Source organism: Abramis brama, assembly GCF_963993115.1.
Source record: "Abramis brama genome assembly, chromosome: 9".
Classification (NCBI taxonomy): domain Eukaryota; kingdom Metazoa; phylum Chordata; class Actinopteri; order Cypriniformes; family Leuciscidae; genus Abramis; species Abramis brama.
Window position 1 is genome coordinate 11693481 of NC_139971.1, and position 22112 is coordinate 11715592.

At 37.9% G+C, this 22112-nt stretch overlaps 1 protein-coding gene across 2 annotated transcripts in view; it reads left to right on the forward strand.

The window, feature by feature from the left end:
- Window positions 1-1621: 1621 nt before the first annotated feature.
- Window positions 1622-22112, forward strand: part of hipk3b (homeodomain interacting protein kinase 3b) — an 89559-nt gene continuing 69068 nt past the window's right edge. Inside the window, exons 1-2 of one of the 2 annotated variants that reach the window (XM_084124749.1) lie at window positions 1622-1979; window positions 19700-20963. In XM_084124749.1, coding sequence (XP_083980875.1) covers window positions 19702-20963 — 1262 coding nt within the window. In that variant the 5' untranslated portion in view covers window positions 1622-1979; window positions 19700-19701. The remainder of the gene's footprint in view (window positions 1980-19699; window positions 20964-22112) is intronic. The other variant, XM_084124750.1, reaches the window with a different exon arrangement.

Here is a 22112-nt window from a genome sequence, read left to right on the forward strand (position 1 = left end):
TTAAAGTATTAATTATTGTCTGTATTCAACATGCTTCAAAAAAGCATTTTATTGAAATGTGAACTTAACTGCAGTCATATTTTATTACCAAATAAAAAATAAATAAAAATAAATAAATAAATAAATACACATTTATACATATTAGAAACTTTTTGTGGAAACTTGATATTAGCCATTGCTGTCATAAATACCCTTGTGAAAAAGGATAACACTTTAGCATACTTTAAAAAAGAAAGTAGCTAATCACTGCAGAAATAATATAGGCCTACTTTAAGTGTGAACTGAATGTAATGTTTTCAGACACTTAACTGCATGTTATTTACAATTAAATACACATGTATTATAGTTTAAATTTATATTAAATACAATTAGTCAAACTTGAGTGCTTTTTGATCCACTTAAATAGGACTTAAGTTCATCTTTATTTGTAATTTTATAATCTTCATGGAAATATTATTTATTTGAAATACGGTGTACTGCCGAATGTACTGACAAGCATGTTAAAATATACTATATAATGTAATTTCTATTTCTATTTCTATCTAATTTCTCTCTCTCTCTCTCTCTCTCTCTCTCTCTCTCTCTCTCTCTCTCTATATATATATATATATATATATATGTGTGTGTGTGTGTGTGTGTGTGTGTGTGTGTGTGTAATTATAATGATGATAATGTCTGAATTTACACATTTAAAATATATTAACTTTAAAATATGTCAAATAAAATAATAGTTAAAATTAATCAAATACTTTATATGTTAGCCAACACATCAAAATAAGTGAATGTTTTTGAAGCATGACAAAAGATTATTAAAACGATGTACTTTATAGTAAAACTTTTAATTTGACTTAATTGTGAATGAAAGGATTGGCCTACTACCATTAATTGCATTTAAAGGGATAGTTCCCTAATAAATCCTGTCATTAATTAACCCTCATGTCGTTCCACACATTACAAATGAGGATCTTTTTGGTGAAATCTGAGAGCTTTCTATCCCTCCGTTGACAGCTACGCAACTACCACTTTGTCGCTTCAAAAATTTCATAAAGAGATTGTAAAAATAGTCCATAAGAATTGAGTGGTTTAGTCTGAAGAGACTCAATCGCTTTATACGATGAACAGTTTGAAAAGTTTTTATTCACACAAACATTCATCAACGCACACATCAGTTGTAGTAAATGGAAGCTCTTGGGCATGTTAACTTTTTTTTTACCGGTTTATTTTATTTTATTCTTGTGTGTTACGCTGCACGTTTGAGCTTCCGCAAGAACCAATGAGGTTTGTTATAGCGCGTCAAGCAGTTCGGTTAAGCTTCTATTGTATTATATTATCTGCAAGTAGGCCTATCATTTAAAAAAAAAAAAAAAAAAAAATTAAGAACTGAAGTACACTACAAGTGCACATACATATTTAAGCACCCTTCTTTTATAGAAGTGTAGATCAGATCAGAATGACTCTAAAAGCATCATGATTAGGCTGTTTTAAGGAGATCTTATGTATTATATTTTGACATTAGCAACAACAACCTGTAAAATATGTATTGTGAATCGCCGTAACTAAGGTTACAGTGGTGTTTTAATTTTTTCCACATCGAGTGTTTTGTTTCTTTCCTCGCTCGATTAGTGTGGCCTGACGCAGTGACATAAGCAGCAAACATTCCTCGCGCAGCTGAGAGTGAGTGAGTGTGGAGGGACATGATATCGACTGTCAGTGCTGCTCTTCCCCGCACACAACATGGGCTCCACCGCCCATACCACCAAAACCAGAGCTCGAGCATCACAGAAATGCCCCGGACTCGGTTCTGTGTCGTGGATCGCGTGTATTGTTGAGATTTTTGAGGTGTAAAATGTGGGTGATGGTGCTGTGGACAAGATGGCAGCAGTATGAGACACACACATATACATGCTGTGAGTTCAGTTGAAGTGTGTAAAATGATCGGAGAAGACCTGGATTATATCTACTGTTACTTCGTGTGAAAGGTGAGTCTTTTTTTAATCGGAGTGTTTTTTTTCTTTTTCTTACTGTTGATCGTAAACTAACTCGGGTTGTTTATGGAACACAATCAAACAAAAACGGATGATCGCATCGTTGTGTGTCAAATCCTAGTGAGTTGCTTACATAGACAGCATTTTTGGCTTCATAGGCGATTTGGGAATTCTCGATTGTGCCTGTGAGAATACGAACGTTTTTTTTTTTATTCGATTTGAATTATAGGTATCATTCGTGTGTCTAGGTAGACAGCTCACTAGGATTTGACACATAGCCTAGTCAACTGAGGTTCGTTCTAACTCTTGTAACCAGTAAAATAGGAATTTAAGCTCATTTATCTCTTGCTTTAATTATTGATGATGAATAGAATGATCTGGTCCTCTACGTCATAGAATAAGTAAAACCTCCAATGAAGTAAGTTGGATAAACTTTAAGGAAGAGAAATGGATTTGTGTACATTTTGAGAGATAGAGAGAGATAGATACGTGGATATGAATCAGTTGCTAATGATTTTGTAACTCTTTGAATTGTGCATTTTACAGACTTTAAACAAGTAGGCTATAACTTTAAGTACACATTGCTATATGTAAATAAGTTTCAGGAGAGAGCAACTGTTCCAGCAGTTTAACCTTTAGTCTTTAACAACACACACACACACACACACACACACACACACACACACACGTTGTTGACCAAATAGATCCAAACAAGTCTGCACCGAGTTTAGAGAAAGTCAAAGTGTTGACAACGTGATTTAGGCTACTTAAGATATAAATTGAAATAATAAATAAAACAAAATAAGGAGAGAAGATAATAGAGTTCCTGAGATAAACATGAAGGCATGGTACTTTTTAAAAGTGCTAATTGAGGTTGTTTTGAGGCAGCGTGCATCTGCAGTGGAATAGGTCAAGTGTTAAATAAAAATAGACTCATTCACTATGCATGAGAAAAACTCATGCGAGGTGTTTCTAATATTACCCATAGTGCTTTGCTAGATACTTTTAAGATCTGATTAAAGTGAGGGCTGTTTGTCTTGTCAAAATAAAACGAAAGACTATGATAATGATTATTTCGACAGAAGAAATAAAGCAATAGACCACCCTAAAAGGAAAATCTTATGCAATTCATGTCATACCATAACCAAATGACACTCCTCTAACACAAACGTTGAATATTTGAAGAATATCCTATTTTATTAATTTATTTATTTTTTGTAATGAAAGCGAGTAAGAACTGGGGACATTAAAGGGATACATCACCACCCGAAATGGAAGTAATTTACTCACCCTCAAGTTAAATTAAATACATTTCTTTCTTCTGCTGAGCACACAAGAAGGTATTTTGAAGAATGTTGGTAACCAAACACTTGATGGGCCTCATTGACCTCCATTGTTATTTTTTCCCTACTATGGAAGCCATCAGAAAAGTCACAACATCAGATTTATAAGTCTGGGGCCGTAACATAAAACATTTTATCTTACCACTAAGAGTTCTCCTAAATAGCAATCAAAGGTCTTCGTTAAGAGTTTTCTCTTAAAACCTGTTCACAAAGCTGCTGAGACCAACTTTTACTAAGGAATAGAGAGAAGTCTTAAAGACCCACTCCGATGAAAATCATGTTTTTCTAGGTGTTAACATGTTCTTGTGGCATTTTTCTGATGTTAGAGGACATATCTTGAGAAAAATAAGTTCAAAGTTGTATTTCTGAGTATTTCTGCATTCAAATGGCTGTGAATCAGTAGCAGACGCTAAAATGCCAGCTAAAATAGACTGGAGTTGTGACGTAGTAACTCCACTGGGCGGTGCCACAAGCTCATACTCCCCTCCGCCCCCGCCCCCGCCCGCGCGGCTCAGGTTCTGAGGAGTAGAGAAGACGATGGCGGATCAACACCTATGTGCGGTAGCGGGTTGCAATGCTAACTGTACGTTCACACCGCCGCCGACTTGAGCGGCAAAGAAGCTCTGGCCGCCCTGTCAAGGACGCTTGTCAAAAAGTACGAGGAAGCTTGTTGACGCTTTGGCCGCTCTGACGTAGCAGCATTCTATGTTCGATCATGGGAGAAGAGAAGTGTCACACCATGAAAAGTAAACAAAATAAACAAGCAATACATTGACACTAGAAACCTTTTATAATGACAGCATTTGTATAACCGTTTTGGTCACATTATTATTTATTATTATTAATAGTGAGTGCGCGCGCGCGGCCGAGGCTCTCTCTCTCTCTCTCTCTGCTATCTCTCTGCGTTCTTATATGCCCTGTCAAGCGCGCCCTGTTAAACTGGCAGGACTTAAAAACACATGCAAATGATAAACTTTCACTCTGATGGTTAAACTGCAATTAATCCGATAATGATAGGAAACCCAGCAACGGCGATGATCAGCTTCTCCTCCGTTTTCTCGGAAGCTCAAGTCGGCGGCGGTGTGAACGAGGGGGAGGGTCGTCTCCGTGCCAACGGCTCCCCCCACAACGCAGAGGCGAATTGCTAATGAGCTACTGCCGCTCTGCTGAAGCAAAGTCCCAGAAAACGGCACAGGTTTTGTGATTTTGGCTAAAAACGGCATAATCATCATTTAAAGACCACTGAGAATGTTTAAAAATAGCTCAAAATATGATCGGAGTGGGACTTTAAGCTAAGAGAAAGAGCGGGGTTGACCTCGTTGCTATGGATGATGTCAACACGCTTACTACTAACCATGACCACAGTGATTGGCTGATGGGGAGGAGTCTCTGTCAGTGATTTAATCATAGAAATATTGTAGAATTTGAATAAAGGTTTTAAAATAAAAATGTTGCCATATTCAAATAAAGGGTAACTAGTTAAACTAGTAGCCTATATGTTCAGCTGATTTTCAGCCTCTTACATGTCTGCATCTCAAAAGATTGCAGAATTCAAGCGACAAATGAGCACGTTCAGGTACAACTATGCAATGTGAAAATAATGCGTAACCGATGCCCACTACGTTCCCAAATGCACGCTAAACTCGATGTGAAGCTGATCACCTGAGTGAAGTGCGCACTTCTCTTTGCGCAGCGCAAACAGACAGTCTTTTGATGAGGACACAAAGCCATATCGCCCTTTCGGTTTTAGTTTGTTTGAAAGCAATGGCGCAAATCATGACATTTAAAGAGCTTTTATGTTATTATGAGAGGTTTAAATATATGTTCGGGCCACTACAGTCCAGTTAAAGAATGGGAAGCACTGAAATCTATTTGTGGGGGTAAATGTTGATATTGTGGTGGGCCACCACAAATAAATCAATGTATGGGAAACACTGGATTACCATGACAAACTATTTTTGCATATTAACTTGCACGGATTAATTGTTCACCACAAGACTAGTGATTTGCACTAACAAAGTAAATAGGGTCAATTTTGATTTCATGAGGACTTTAACAAACTGACTCAGCAATTCTGATCCAGGTACAAAAGTTGAAGAGACAGTTCACACAAAAATAAAAATTATGTCATCGTTTACTCATCCTCACATCGTCACAAGACTTTCTTCTGTGTCCCACAAAAGAAAGACAAAGTATTACAGGTTTGGAATGAAATGAGGGTGAGTAAATGATGATGACAGAATTTTCATTTTTGTGTGAACTAGGCTATCTGTTTAACAGCCCAATTATCAGTGACTAATAACTTAATACATGGTGCTTGACAACATCAGTGCTCCTGCGCTTGCCCAGGATAATCTTCACAAAGTGTTCCACAGAAGAATGAAAGGAATATCAGTTTAAAACAACATGACTATAAATAAATAATGACATTTTAGGGGTGAACTATGTCTGTGAGTTTTTGTAATCAGCTAGTTTTTGTTTTAAGGCAACCCCAGGAGAAAGAGCCAAGTGTTGTGTATTCCTTGTATTGTGGGTAAGGCTGTTTTCATCAGCAGGGCCTTGCTTTTTCTGAAGAATGAGCTCATTTAGTGGCGGGGGAAGTTCAATAGAGGAGTCACACGATAGCCTGACTGCCATTTGAGTTCTGCTGAGTGCAGAGACATGTCCACACCAACGGCCCACTCCGGCCTGTGCTACTCACTGTGGTGAAGCTTGCGACCAAAATAGACCTGACTACAGTACGTGCTATGATTTCATGGAATTTACATTTTAAGGGATGTTTCCTTCTTTGTTGTTTGTCTCTAGCCCCAAAACACTGTATTGTTTTTGAAATGAAAGTATGAGGAAAAATGCAAATATAGTTTTTAATATAGCCTATCTCTTGCTTTATGGCCTTGCATTCTTATGCGTTCAGATCACTGATCGCCTTGCTTTTTGACCCTTGGTATGAGATTCAGCCCCTCTCACTATAAGTAACAAACATGGGGCCCTATTTTAACGATCTAAGCGCATGGTCTAAAGCGCAGGGCACACGTTCACTTAGGGCGTGTCCGAATCCACTCTTGCTAGTTTAACACAGGCGCATGGTCTAAAAGGGTTGTCCCTTTTCTCATAATGAGCAATGGGTGTGTTTTGGGATTTACATGCGTTAAACCAATCGGAGTCTCATCTCCCATTCCGTTTAAATGCCAGTTGAGCTCGCGCCAAGGCAGATTCGCTATTTACATGACGGAATTTGATAGTGGAAAGACAGAAGCCGTCTCCAGAGCGCAAACGGATCTGCTCATGAGCGAAGTAAAAGTGCGCACGCAGACCATCTATGGGACAAGCCGGATTCCACCATATCTTTATTTACACAATAGTAATCTTTTACATCGTAGCCTAATCCTTTTATTTAAAATATTTGGCATGTTTGTGTGCTGCTGTGCATCCCTGTGTGTTTAGTAATAAGCAGAGTGTACACGCATTGTGGACCCAGGCGCACATTACTAACGCGCTCTTTAAATAACAAAAAATATATATATTGCACCATTGACTTTAGACCAGGTTTCAGTTGGTCAATGGCGCAGTCTATTTCTGTTGCCTCAAAATAGCAACGTGCCAACAATGCGCCAGAACACACCTCGTTTTCAGACCAGCACGCACAAATGGGTGCAGATGTATTTGCCATTTAAACAACATGGCACAGGACGCGAAAATGATAACTGCGTCAGACTGAAACTAGCAAAAAAACACTTGCATTGCGCCGGGTGTAAGATAGGGCCCATGGTGTTAACAGAGTTTCTTGTCAGTTATTAAAGGGGTAGTTCACACAAAAATTACAATTCTTTCATTATTTACACACCCTCATGTTGATCCAAACCTGGATTACTTTCTTTTTTTCCTGTGGAAAACAAAAAAGTGTATTTAGAAAAATGTTTCGGCTTTATGACCATGCAGTGGTTTTAATGCGGTGCAACCTCACTGACTTTAATTGTAGAAAAAAGCACTAAACATTTTTCATTTTCAGATATCTGTATTCCACAGGACTCCCTTCAAGTCCTAGCCCTAAAAACTTTCAGACTGTTTCTTAAAGTTGCTTTATTATTGGTGTTTACCAAGTATCACTGTTACCATTGCTTAAACTTAGGGTGAGGAATTTGAAAAAAGCCCTGAACCCAAATATTATCCATGACAAACAAGTTGGTCCATATACTTTTGTGTCCATTCCTTTTTCCTTTTTTAACTCGTAATTGAAAAACCAAAAACATGCTTTCTTCTTTATTCGTTTTTAGACTGGTGAAAAAATATTCACATCCAAACTTATTTTCCTTATATACAATGCTTATTAAATTGAAAATCAAATAATTGACATACAACTTTATTTCCGTTTTACAAAAATGCGAAATTTGATTTATGCATTTTATTTGCGCATATCATGGTATGGTCGAAGTATTGTGCGGAGGGCTCGTCCAACCCGACTTTATGCGGCTCAAATTCCCTTTGCTGCCAAATAACCGGCCATCAACTTACGACCGTAGGTTGGTCCTGCCTGTAGAGTGGTAAACCAAATTAACTGGAACACAATGGCCTGTTTCACAGACAGGGCTTAGACTAAGCCAAGATTAGGCCTTAGTTCAATTAGGACGTGCATGTAAGTAGCTTTTATTAACGTGCTTTTGAAAAAAAACAAAACAGCTTAAAGGGACTGTGTGTAGCTTTTTAGGTATTTTATTATCTAAAATCAATATTTTTATTAATAAATATGCCCTCAATGATGTACAAATACCTATGCCAATGATCAGACTAATCCTCGTAAACGAAGAATTTATTATCTTTATATACATGGGACGGGTAGGTCCACGGAGGCTTCCATGTAGTTCCGCCATCTTGAAAAACTATAATATCAGAGAGGGACAAAAAGTACTAGACCAACGCGTTTCCACAACGCGTTTTCGTTCAGAGCCAGGCATCACGTGACTGAAGTCAGCAGAAGCGGAGAAGCAGAGCAGAGAGCGGCGCTTGTCACTGCCGCGGCAAGTTTAAAAGGCTGCACTGTACGGTTATTTATACACCGTTCATTCATACATATGCTGAGTCACAGGATAAGGAGTCCTCGTCGTCGAAAAAGTCCAAAATAGACCGTAAAAGGAAACGTGACCGGAGATTACAAAAACAAGGGTTAATGTCGGGATAGCTAATGCAGGAGAAAGCTTTTAAAAGAGACGCTGAAGTTTCCTGCTTTCTTCTCGACAGGTAAGTCAATGTTACGGTCTTAATTACAAGCTTTTTTTTTTTTTTCATTGCTTGGTTGTGTACTTTATTATATAGACAGAAGAACATTTATAGTAAAAGTTAAACAGGCTCTTTGATGAATAGCAGCTATTGAGTAAAGTAACATTAGAGAAGGCTCTGATGATGATGATATCTAACAATGCACGTACTTCAAAAAATATAACGAGTAAAGAAGGCTTTATTACTACTAATTACCTTAGTTAATGTTTTTCACAGTCAGTAATTCATACTGTAACATTCTTTTTTCGTTGTTTCAAGTTTCAGTTTGTTTTAAATAACAAACCTGTTCACCCGAAGAAAAACTCAAAGTGCTATTATAAGACATCCTGTCATAGCTTTTTGGTACATAGCGGCTACCGTAGATGCAACGCACATTTGAAAAAGTGAGGCGCTGGAGAGCTTTATTCGTTTGAATGCAAAATACAATTTCACCACTAGATGGGAGAAATTCCTACTTACAGTCCCTTTAACACTGTGTCCTAACTACACGTGACGCCGCGACATGCGATAAAAGGTATCTTTCCATGTTAATCAGAGTTTTTGTCCTAACCCAACGTCGCGCTGGAACAACAAACACAAAGTGTGGCAATGATAATCTCAGGTAGGCTACTGTTTATGTGCTTTATTTAATGTTAAAAGCGTATGTGACTTTAAATATCGTTTATCCAGCTTTGTAGCTGTAAAAGCAACAATGGATAATTCACCTCAGATCTTCAAATTAAACAAATGAAAACAAGAACGTTCAAACTGTGAATAAACAAGTGTATTCTTTGACAAAGATTGTTTTAGTAACCTAGTAGCCTATGTATTTTTAATAATGTTCAAATGGTTTAATATTTGTGAATTTGATTATGTAGCCTAGGCTACTTATCCATTTTCTTGCGAGTGCCGTCACGATTACTTTCTGGTGCTGTGCACTTGCCGCGAGATTCCGCCCATACGCTGTTCTGATTGGCTGTGGGTTTTGATTGATTTTGACGCATCTTGTAGTCAAAGTCACATAGCCTATATTATACTCACAAATTCTTAAACTGTTCCCTCGGTTTAACAAATCGTGCCCACGGATTAATAAACCGTACCCACGAGTTCTTAATCCGCGCTCTCAGATTTGTAAACCGTGCCTTCCGTTTTTGCAATCTGTACCCACAAATTAATAAACCGTGCCCACGCTTTCGCAATCAATTCCCACGGGTTTGTACTCACGGATTTATGGCCCTTCCCCCAGTCTGTGCCGGCTGATTCAACCAGGCCACATGTTTAGGTGTGAAGTTAAACTTTTTTTTTTTTTTTTAAATGGATAATTTCTTGAATTTTCTAAAAAACGACATTTACTTGTAGGCTATATTTAAAGTAAATTTTTTTGGGAGGAAAAAGCTCAGTATAATAGAATAAGCAAAAAAAAAAAAGACTTCACATATATAAAAAAAAATATAACAAACACATTTCCAAAACTGTAAAAGTTTAGGTTATATAAACATAACACATTCATACATCATTTTATGATAAACATATTACTGTCTTAACTCATTTATAGTTATAAACGCAAATAATAATAATGATTATTATTATTATTATTAGGCTATTACATTTAGACTACATATTTGAAGACGCTTTTATCCAAAAAAGGAACAAAGCAATTCGTCAAATGTCAGTAGGTCAGACAATAATAATACAAGGCTAAGATTATCACAAATAAACACAAGATTTTGATGCATATCCAAGGGTTTGTGTGGAGTGCGCACTGCATGGCACGGAGGCGCCAGCGCTTTCCTATCAACAGTGGAAACAACTTAAAATACTCTATCATTTCTGGTCATAAAGAAGAAAAGAATAATACATAATTTGCAACTACTTTTATTTGTGTAAACTCACAATAACAAGAAAACGTTGTGCTTTTGTAAATAAGAAAACAATCAGACGCGCTTTCATCATCAAATTGAACTGGAGCGCGTCTCAAAAATGAACAAACAAAATATAGCCTATACCTATATAAAGCTTGAAATGTCCACTTTTAAACGAACAAATTCGAATCGAAAGTAAATACCATTTGATTATGTAATCCGTATGAAAGGTGCATTTCTCTCTAAAGGCACATCCGCTTTACAGCAGAGATGGAGATATGTTTGCAGCCGATACTGATTTAGAAAACACTAGTTTATTAATAAACAATTAAAATGCCTCGTTATTTTTCAGACATTTACTATCATTAGCCTAAATCACCTCTCTGTTCTAGAGACATATGGCTCTTCTCATTCAGCACTGCGGGAAACATAATTTCCGGGTTCTAATTTGGCCTTAGAAAACCAGTAAAATCGACATTTTTTTCCATATTAATTTGTGAATATTTTAAATGTTTAATAAAGGGACAAAAAGTCATAAACAAAAATCTGAAAATACGTCAGTATTTGCGCAGCATTTGGTGTGTACAGTTCAAATTCAAATTTTGGTGTTCAACTTTGCGTTTTAAAAATACAACATTTTTCGTTTTTCAATTACGGGTTAAAAAAGGAAAAACAAATAGACGCAAAAATACACGGACCCAAGGTATGCTATAGGCATCAGTGATTAAAGAAGAAAAGCTAAAAGAAATGTCATGAAATGAAAAATCATGAAGCTTGAGGAGAGATGTGCTATTATTATTTTTTCTGACCAATTGGATGTAGATTATTCACCTGTCAGGCGATATAAAACAAATATTTAGCCTAGGCCTACATGTTTTAAAAATATATATTTTCTAGTATTATAGTAGTAAAAATTAACTAGTAAATGCAAAAGGTAATTTAAGAGAGAAAAACCTTAAAGGGGAAGTTCACCTGAAAAGGACAATAAACATTGTCTGGGACATTTCTTTTATATATGAACATATAGGGCATAGGCTATAAGTATTCAGTTTAAAGCCTGGCATCCACAATCGTGATGTTCCTCTGTATTCTCTGAACTCTCATAAAATATTCTTTAACATAACTGATCACGTGTCAAGTTAAATTGTAAACATTTAGTTGATTATTGTTTAGCAAGTGTTTGAAACGGGCCTCTTGAAGTAGCCTACTGTACAGGTGTGAATTGTAAATTATTGTCAAATGAACAACTAGTGATTACAAGTGTCCTAACCAGGCGCACTGTGACACAAGATGAAATATGTTTTTTCCAAGCTAATCAGAGTTTTTGTCCTAAACAACCATGGCAGCGATAAGTGACGTGCGACTGGGGATGATTTCTATTCAAGAGCGTACAAACCATGTGTCCAGTGTCACTGATAATCTCAGGTTCTGATTATTGCTTTGTGTATCATCTTTGACCATTGCACTCGCATCTCACACAAGAGAGCCGCATGTTTAGAAAGACATGTGAAGTGAATAGAAGTTCTTCTTTTAAAAAACATGTCTCGAGACTTTGGGTTTTCTTCCACAGCTTCTCATGTTTTTGAATACAAAAAGTACTGGCACTTAGGCTCTTTGTATAAAACTATACATAAATACATGATACTGTTTTGTTCATCCTAATAATCTTTTTTTCTTTTGCGCTGTCACTCAGCCCTGCTATGGCCTCCTCACTTATTTTTCCCAAATAATTTGTTTAGTTGGATTGTGGAATTTTGTCCTGCATTTTTGGATTTCCTTGAAAACAGGGGACTTCAATATAACTTCCCCTTCCCTTTTTCTGTGGCTTTTTTTTCCTTTTCAAGGAGGAATCCCCCCCCCCCCCCCCCAAAAAACAAACAAACAAACAAATAAGTTGCATGTCCTTACTAAAGCACTAAGTACGCACTTCACGTCTGTCGCCACCATAATCAAACCTTCTTTACAGGTGATCACATAGCCTAGGTCTACTTTATTATCATTGTTATATTTTTTTTTATTCCCAGATACATTTAAGCACAAACAGATTTCATTGTTGAGCTCAATGAAGCAGTCACCTGTCAAGAAAAATTGTAGGCTATTGCCCCGCCCTTTTTTCAGCGTTGCGCTCGTTGTCTTTTTACTTCCGGCCTGTATTTTCACAGCGATCTTGCGTATTTATGAATGAACGGCTGACATTTGTTAAGACATCTGCTTTAAACATTACAATCCTCATGATAACTTTCATTAACTTTACATTAAGTAAATCCACTTCAAAAGCTAATTACTCCTGGACAGCAATGCCATAGAAATATACAGAGCGACCGAAAAACGGAAGTTCAAAGACAATATTCTAAAGATGGCGGTGCCCTCGTTTCTCTGGCGCATAAAGTCTATAGGCAATGAGCCCTGTGATTGACATGACCAATGAAATCTTTAGAATCCATTTAACACTGACAGCCATTTGCATTGAAAAATGAATGGACATCATTAATTTTTGAGAGTTGTTGAGATCTGGAAACATGAGACTGTTGGTAGTTAGAAGTTTAATATAGATCAATCCTTATTAAAGTTACAAAAGCTATTCAATCAAGAGCAGTGAGCGACTCTTTTCTTTGTCTTTTTGTTTGATTAACATTAAAAACATAGGCAGCAGCAGGACTATTAGACTGTTGTCACTTTAAGACCTAATGCACGGATCCATACTGTTTTTCCATTCTACTGCTCTACTTTTCCATTGTTTAGCAAAGTAAACACGCTATAGACAGACGTCTTGACGTCTGTTGCGCTCACGTCTTGCATCTTTTGCAGTCTTGTGCGTGACACAGCATTCTAAAAACGTAGCGCTCAGGTTAAAATAAGTTAAACTTTTAAAAAACGCAAAAACCTTGGGTTTTTATTCCACGTACCTGCATCTCGTGCTTTTAACAGCATAAACACGTTCTGTGTGAACCGGCCCTAACACATGCGTTTTATTTCTTAACTGTTTACTTTTCACTTAAGACATTACCGACTATGTTTACGAGGATACTCGTCAATATGGGCATTTTGACAATTTTATGTGAATGTGTCCATTAAAAACACGTGAAAGAGCTTAATTCAGTATTTGTGTGCTGTCTGAGACGTGGCTTTCTGGGCACGCACTCGTCCTTCGGATGAGATGTAAAACCAAGGTCCTGACTCTGTGGTCATTAAAAATTCCATGGCACTTCTTGTAAAAGAGTAGGGGTGTAACCCCGGTGCCCTGGCCACATTCCACCCATTGGCCCTTGCCAATCATGGCCTCCTAATAATCCCCATCCACTGAATTGGCTCTATCACTCTCTCTCCTATCCACCTGTAGCTGGCGTGTGGTGCGTTGTACTTTGGCAGCCATCGCATCATCCAAGTGGATGCTACACACTGGTGGTGGTTGAGGAGAGATCCCCTGATATGATTGTAAAGTGCTTTGGGTGAACAGTAGTACATATGAAAGCACTATATAAATGCCTCATTCATTCATTCACTTCGGATGTGTGTTGCGCACACAAAACTTCTCAAACGGCGAGTACTTTTAAAGCAAGGCTTAAAGGCAAGGCTTAAAAACGGATGAAAATGATAAACTTTCGTGACAATGCAGCACTGGCCAGATTGGGCAATTGACAGTTCCGTCTACTGTTCTAATTCCGAACGTCGTTTACGCTGGACCCGGGCCATCGGCAGTCTTTATTGTCGAGCCCTGAGTACATATTTATTTTATGCTGTCCAATTGCATAGACCTGGCAGTTTAATTATTTTAAAATAATGTACATTAAAGGAATGGGTTTCTTTGGTACTTTTTACGGTAAAAACTCCAAAATCCTGGGTACAAAAAAAATAATAAAGACGATCGAAAACATGGTATTTCCATGGTACTTTTTAAAGAGATGCAATGCGTCTTCTTCCTAAACATTTCCTTAAATATCCTTGTCTGTTTGTTAAATATAAACCAGCGTCCTAATCAGTTCATAATTCTGTAATTAAAAGGATAGTTGCATAAAGATAGCCAGCATAAATTTGTGTGAAACTAAGTTAACAACATGATGATTGTCAAATAACAAATAGCCAGAAATTATAGTAGAATTAGTGTAATTTAGACAACTGAAAAACATTCAGTGATCATCTGTGATATGATTTGTGTTAACAGCAAGATTCGTTTTGGATAATATTTGTTCATTTTTTTTTTCCTTGGAATGGCCTACTTTTTCTTATGTTGTGATTTCTCACATTATACCCTTTCTAACTTTGTTACGCCTCTGTTAGCTGTTTGCACTCTATAGAAAAGTTGCTCTTGAGATTTTTAAGAGTGTTTCAGCCCTTAACTTGAATCCAGTGTTTCCTATACATTGATTATCTGTGGTGGCCCACCACAATATCAACATTGACCGCCACAAATAGATTTCAGTGCTTCCCATTCATTAACTGGTCTGTAGCGTAGGACTACTCGACTATTACTTTGATGTAGACTGAGACGAGAGGTTTGAGTCCCCTTTAGTTCAGATACAAGTCAAAGCACAGACTTTTTCTTTGTTCAGTTTGCACACTGAACATGGGTTGGAGCCAGGGTGGGAATTATACCGCGGCCACGCGGCCATGGCCGCCGTTGCCCTACACTTTGGCCTTCATGCCCCGTGAAAAAAAAATCATCGTACGGCCACAGTGGCCTGTGTGCCCTGGCCCTGTCCAAGTTCCATGTATAAAGCAGAGCATGTGAGCGGAGTGGAGCGGGAGCGAGCAGGGAGCACGAGCGGGCGGATCTTGGACAGAGCGCAGAGCGGCAATTTCAAAAGGACGGAGCGTCGCCCTATTTCCGGCTCCAGTTTCGCTCCGCTCACACCACGAGTCTGAAGCATGCTCAGTCAAGCCTGACCCTGAATCCATCTGTCTTGCACAGTCATCAACAGTAGACTATTTTCAGTCAAAACTCAGCTCAATAATGGAGTTCAAAAAGTACTTCAAAAAGGAAAATGAGAAGTCATACAGGTGTAGCCTACTATTAATAAGTCGCTCCGGAGTATAAATCGCAACAGTCAAAAAATGCGCCATGAAGAAGAAAAAACACATATGCCTAGCCTAAGTCGCACTGGACTATAAGTCGCATTTATTTAGAAATTTATTTCACAAAAAAACAAAACAAAACAATGTTACAGACTGGACAGTTCTCCGTTACGGACGTGAGCGCTCTGAAAGCGGCACTAAAAGACTGCTTTATAAAACTGTCACAGAGACCTCAAGCAGAAAGCACAAAGCCTGTCTTTAAATTTAATTTCGTTTTGTATTAATTGTATCTTAATTTTAATCAATGTTTCATCAACCAATTGTCTGGATTTAATAAATTAGAAGTGAATATATTAGAAAATAGATAATCACGACACGAAGGCGCCGGCGAAACTGGAGCTTGTCTCATAAATGAACCGAAACTCAGCGTATAGCCTACTTGCCTCACAGACCTGAGACGTATATATATATATATATATATATAAAGCTTGAAATGTCTACTTTTAAACAGAACAATTCAAAACGATAGAAAACAGACTTCTCTCTTATGTAATCCGTATGAAATGTGCATTTCTCTCTGGCGCGTTCACTACTGCGAAGATCGTGAGTCAGCATCTTTCCAGCCGACACAGACATAAAAAAAAAAAAAACTGGTTTATTAGTAAACAATTAAAATGTCTCCTGCTATATTTTACATATTCATTAATTTTGCCGGTTCGTTGTGACAGCTTTTAGGTGCTTTATTGGCAGCAGCGCCACCCTTACATCGCATCAGCACCGAAAACATAGAGAGATTTTTCTTTTGGGGGTATTTTGATTGTGTTCAGACTTTCTCAGTTGTTTTTAGGCGCGATGTTAGAGGACGCTGCTAATAAAGTTGCTAGTAGGCCTACACATTAGATTCACGTTTATTATATAGGCAAAAAAAATACCCCAGTTTTTATGCCGTTCGTATCATTTTATTTTGTTGTATTTATCCGCCACACCTTGATGGCCGGTCCGTGAAAATATTGTCTGATATTAAACCGATCTGTGGCGCAAAAAAGCTTGGGGACCGCTACAAGTGATATACATATAGATTTTTTTTCCTTTTTTGGAGCGAGCGGGGGGCGATTTGAGTGGAGCGTGAAGCAAACTGCGTTGAGCGCTGAGCGATAATGATTGTGAGGGTGTATACCTTCTGGATGAAATGGTTCTCTCTCTCACACTCACATGATATAGAGGACTGAATGAATATTTTGAATGCTTTTATTGGCATTTGTGTTGTTTCTGAATGCTTTTATTGGCATTTGTGGTGTTTCTGAATGCTTTTATTGGCATTTATGTTGTTTCTATTGTTGTGTGAGGGTGTATACCTTCTGGATGTAATGGCGCTCTCTCTCTCTCATTAAAAAAAGTTTTTTTTATTAAAAAAGTCATAATCCATGTCTTATTCCAAATTAGGATGTTATGGTATCAATCTGAATGGGAAAACCATCGAATTGTACTCAATGGCCTTTGTGCCCTGTCATATGGCCTTGGTGCCCCTAAAAAAAAAGAAAAGGTGGAGGCCAAATGGCCTTGCCCCTAAAATTACATAATTCCCACCCTGGTTGGAGCTCTTAATTTTGAACTCTCAAAGTGCACCAGATTGATTAATTTAACTTTAAAAAGTACAAAATGGGACCAAGGTCCACCCACCACAGTTTCACAAAATCCTGTGGGAAGCACTGGAATTGGACAAGCCACAAAGTTTGCTCTGGATGTCAGCCAAATGAATGTGAAATTGGCAATGTCTTTTCAAAATTGTGGTCATGTGGTCTGCTGCTGAAAATACACTCTTATCTTGTTCCCTTTCCTTAACATTTTTTTTCTTGAGTACAAATCAAAGGTAAGTTTGACCCCAGAGCAGAATTCAGTGTAAATAGAGTTCGAGTAGTACCACAACTTTTGACTCAAAGACAGCGGTTAGCTTTGCTTAATGCATTTTTGCATTAAGTCAATGTGGATAACTAATTATTGGTATTTGTTTGCTAAGGAAAGCATCACTATTACTGCTTAGGCCTTTAGACAGTGCTTCCTAAATTTGACATTTATTGAGAATAGCCAAGACATATCCTGGTGTCTCTTTTTTCCCCCACTTTAAGTAATGCTTATTTAGAAACAGCTGTTGCCTCGAGACCTCGATACATGGAAACCGATATGAAACGGTCATTTGAACCTGTGAACAGTTAGTTGTTTCCCTTTACAGCGTTAATGGAAAGAGCTTTGGTGGGTGTTGGAGGCAGGAACTCAACCTTCTGCTGTATAGGCCTATGACATTTTCTTGGCTTGTCATTGGCTGCTCAAGGCAGCCTGCTAATTGCTGCTGTAGCATAGGGGCAAAGGTCAAGTATGATGTCAGCCTGATGATGCAAGCCACTGTACTCAATAGGATCAATGACCCTACATAAGTTGTTTACATCAAGTTAGGTGGTGTCACAACAAATTGAGGAAAATGCCTTACAGACATTAGTCATTTTATTAATGATTATTGAATAGAGACCAGGGATGTGAATTTTAAAAAGATAAAGATAAAGACTAATTATTTGATCAGTCCTAGTTCACACAGAATATATTTCTGCGCTACTTTTTCAGTTTTTCAATGCTAGACGCTATTAAACCATTTTGCTCGCATCTCAGGTCTTTTGCACAAACCAAAAGATTTAAAAGATGAAAAGACCAAAAGATGATTCATTCAGATGCATCACGTGACGTGCTCTGACATCTGACATGGGACCGTTTGTGTGTGTTTTTGACAGTTTTTTTACTGGGGTTCTGTTCAGTTGAAGGCCATAAATGCTGTGTTATACGTTTTGATGTGTTTTAGGTGGTTTGTATTGTTGTTGCTAATGATTTGATAAGATATTGTGTCTGTAAATGGTTGTTTCCACTAAAAAAGAATACATTTTTACAATACAAATCTTTAAAGACTGTTTTCTCAAAATGGTTTTTTTCTCATACTCTGAGCCAGAAATCTCCACTTCAGCAGCACTTACATTCACCAAACTTTCCAGTTGTATTCCTATCTATATTCTTAAGTTTTTACAAAGGGGTTTGTTTATATATCATTCAATCAGATTCTGACTTATACAACATTTTATACCTAAAACCGGGCCGAATTATTTTTTTTAATTTTTTTTATGGCTGTTGACAGTTTTTTCTGATTAATGGAGTGCTAAAAAGAGATCCAAAATACCCTCTGTAAAAACCTTTGACTCTAATATGTCAACAAAATAAAACAAGAATTTTGAATCTGGCTTTATCCAATGTTCAGATTTCTCTTCTGGAAACATATGCAAATTAGTGCATATTTAATGATATAATACCTCATTTGCATATTTAAACATAAATATTCTAAAAACTTTAATACAAAAGATATTTGTCTTAATGTCAGTAATCAACTGGGGAAGTTTCATGCTGATATCTTTTTTTTTTTTTTTTTTTTTTTTTTCTATTCATCTGGGGTGTCTCCCCTTAACATTTCCATGACAACCTTCAGTCGACCAAGGAGCATAAGCCTCCATTCATTCTTCAGCACCATAGGATTTATTATTATTAATAACCATTATTAATAATGGTCCCACTTTATATTAAGTGGTGTTAAGTACTATGTACTTACATCAAAAAATAAGTACAATGTACTTATTGTGTTCATGTTGTATTGTAAAACACTTTTGCTGCTATTGAGGTGTGAGGTTAGGGTAAGGTTAGGGACAGGTGTGGTGGATTGGTTAGGTTTAAGGTGTAAGGGAAGGGTCAACTGTGTAATTACAAATGTAATTACATAAATGAATTACAGCTGTAATTACATGCAGGAATTTTTAAAATGTAAGTACAATGTAAAAACATGTAGTTACACAATAAGTACATTGTATCAAATGATTAATTTCAATGTAAGTACATAGTACTTAAAGCCACTTAATATAAAGTGGGACCTTAATAATAATGTAGGAGGGAGGTTTAGACTAGTCGGCTGCAAAATTTCCGTTTAAACGTTAATGAAATTAGCCGTCACACACATCCCTACACATAACACCGCATTCTCAAAACGCGGCGCTCAAGTTAAAACAGCAGAAAGGCGTTCTGTGTGAACCCAGTCCTAAATGTAAATTTTTCTTTGAAAATGAAAAAGTTACTTTGAAAATGTTACAATTATTGATTTTTTTCTTTTTTTTAAACGAAACTTTAGCATGATCTGTATCTGGTTTTCTTGTGTTTACAGGTATGGCCTCACAAGTCTTGGTCTACCCACCACATGTTTTTCAAACTCAGACAAGTGCCTTTTGTAGTGTGAAGAAACTCAAAGTCGAGCCCAGGAACTGTGTTTACCATGAGAGGGCCTACCCACAGACTTACTTGAATGGTAGAACCCTTGGCATTGCTTACCCGACAAAACTCACCGCTTCGTTGAAGACACAAGATTCTTTGTTTGGCAGACACCACGGGCAGGATTTTCTATTGCAGACGGCTACTGTACACGGCGTGCGACGTCAGCATACAACCACAGCGACCCAGCAGCAAAAAGGGGGCATCTCCTCTCAGGAAAAGGGGCCAGAGCACAAGGACAAAGGAAGGGGTTGCAGCAGTGGAGCTACAGGGGCAGTTGGAAGGGGTAGGGGAGAGGGAAGCGGCAGTCAAGAAGGAGGTGGAGGACAGGGTGGAGGTAACAGTGAAGGTGGTGGAGGAGAGGACAAAGGTGAACGGAAAGACTGTGGAGGTTTTAACTTGCAAGACAGCTCCCACAGATGCGGGCTGAAACGTAAGAGCGGGGAGCTTGAGAACTTGGGGAGCGCCATGCAGATTGTAGAGGACCTGTCAATGTTACCTGCAATGTTGCAATCAAACGTGGGAAACCCACCGGTTGCAGTGCCAGCGGCGGTCGGTGGAGGGCCTTCAAAGCAAGGTGGAAATTCCAGAAATGGGGATGGAGACTACCAGTTGGTGCAGCATGAGTTGCTTTGCTCGTTGAAGAACACCTATGAGGTATTAGACTTCCTCGGCCGTGGTACTTTCGGACAGGTTGTGAAATGCTGGAAACGAGGCACCAGTGATATTGTGGCAGTGAAGATCCTGAAGAATCATCCATCATATGCACGACAGGGCCAGATTGAGGTGGGTATCCTGGCCCGCCTCAGCAGTGAGAATGCAGACGAGCATAATCTTGTGCGAGCTTTCGAGTGTTTCCAGCACCGCAGCCACACCTGCCTTGTGTTTGAGATGCTGGAGCAGAACCTGTACGACTTCCTCAAGCAAAACAAATTCAGCCCGCTACCTCTGAAGGTAATCCGTCCCATTCTTCAGCAGGTGGCCATGGCACTCAAAAAATTGAAGGCCATGGGACTGATTCACGCGGACCTAAAGCCTGAGAACATAATGCTGGTGGACCCTGTACGGCAGCCCTACCGAGTTAAAGTCATAGACTTTGGCTCAGCCAGTCACGTCTCCAAAGCAGTCTGCTCAACGTACCTCCAGTCACGGTACTACAGGTATGTACAAACAAAAGACTGAAATAGTCATCAGCTGAAATTTATGATGGTTATCTCACAATGGCCAATTAATTGCACTTATTGCATTAATATTTTGGTCACTATATTGAACGTTAAATTTCTTGAGTTTGGCAGAGTTGTTCTGTTTGGGCATTGATCTGTATTTTCTGTAAAAAATATTCTGAAGCACATCCTTCTTTCTCACCAATAGATCATTGAAAACATTCTAAAATCTCTAGCTGTCTGTGAATGTTATACAACTAAAGTCCTTGTGGAATTACCAGTCAGGAAACGCCACTGATGTAAAACAATTTCCCTTGTGTTCTAAAGCTACGCTGACTCTGTAGAACTATTTGACCCCACAATGCAACAGGCAGGGGCTAAACCATTCTTCTCACATCACCATGGGAAAGGAAGTGATGTTTTGAAAGTACTTTGTAGAATAGGGTAAAAACAACTGGTAATAGATGATTTTTTTCTTAGAGCCCGGTTGCATATGTAATCAAATAATAACTTTTGAATGCAGGGAACCTTTGTAAATATTGTCAACCTCAGTTTGAATGTTGAAATGGTGGCTACATTTGTTTATTTTTATTGTAAGATCATCATGCTCCATCTTGTTTCCTGAATGCATCAAAGGAAATGCCTTGAATGTCACATTGATGCACTGGCAAAATTAAAAACAGACAAAGAATTAACTTTGTCTAACTAAAACTAAAAATATTTTTACATTTACTTTTGTGCAGTGGTAAAACTTGTGGTGGGTAACACATCTGCTATAATATTATGGGTAAACCTCCTGTCACAAACTTCCATCAATTTAGGTTTTTGTCCTCCATTAGATCTGTTTGTTTCTTCACCTCATTTATTCGACTATCCTGCGCTTTATACAAAGAACAAATGCTGGAACCTTCATACAGAGTTTTAAAGTATTGCTGCTACTAGGAGTACATTCTGCAAGTAGTGTGAATTTATCATCTTGAAATTTAAACATGATAGTTTTGATATTTTAATTTAGTTTTGTGTAACTCTTGTGGAAGCATTCAGCACTACTGTTATGGCAGGTAAAACTTTTCATGTGACTGAAGAGCCATTCTCATTTTAATCAGTACATTGAAGCTAAAGCCCAATTTATACTTCTGCGTCGAA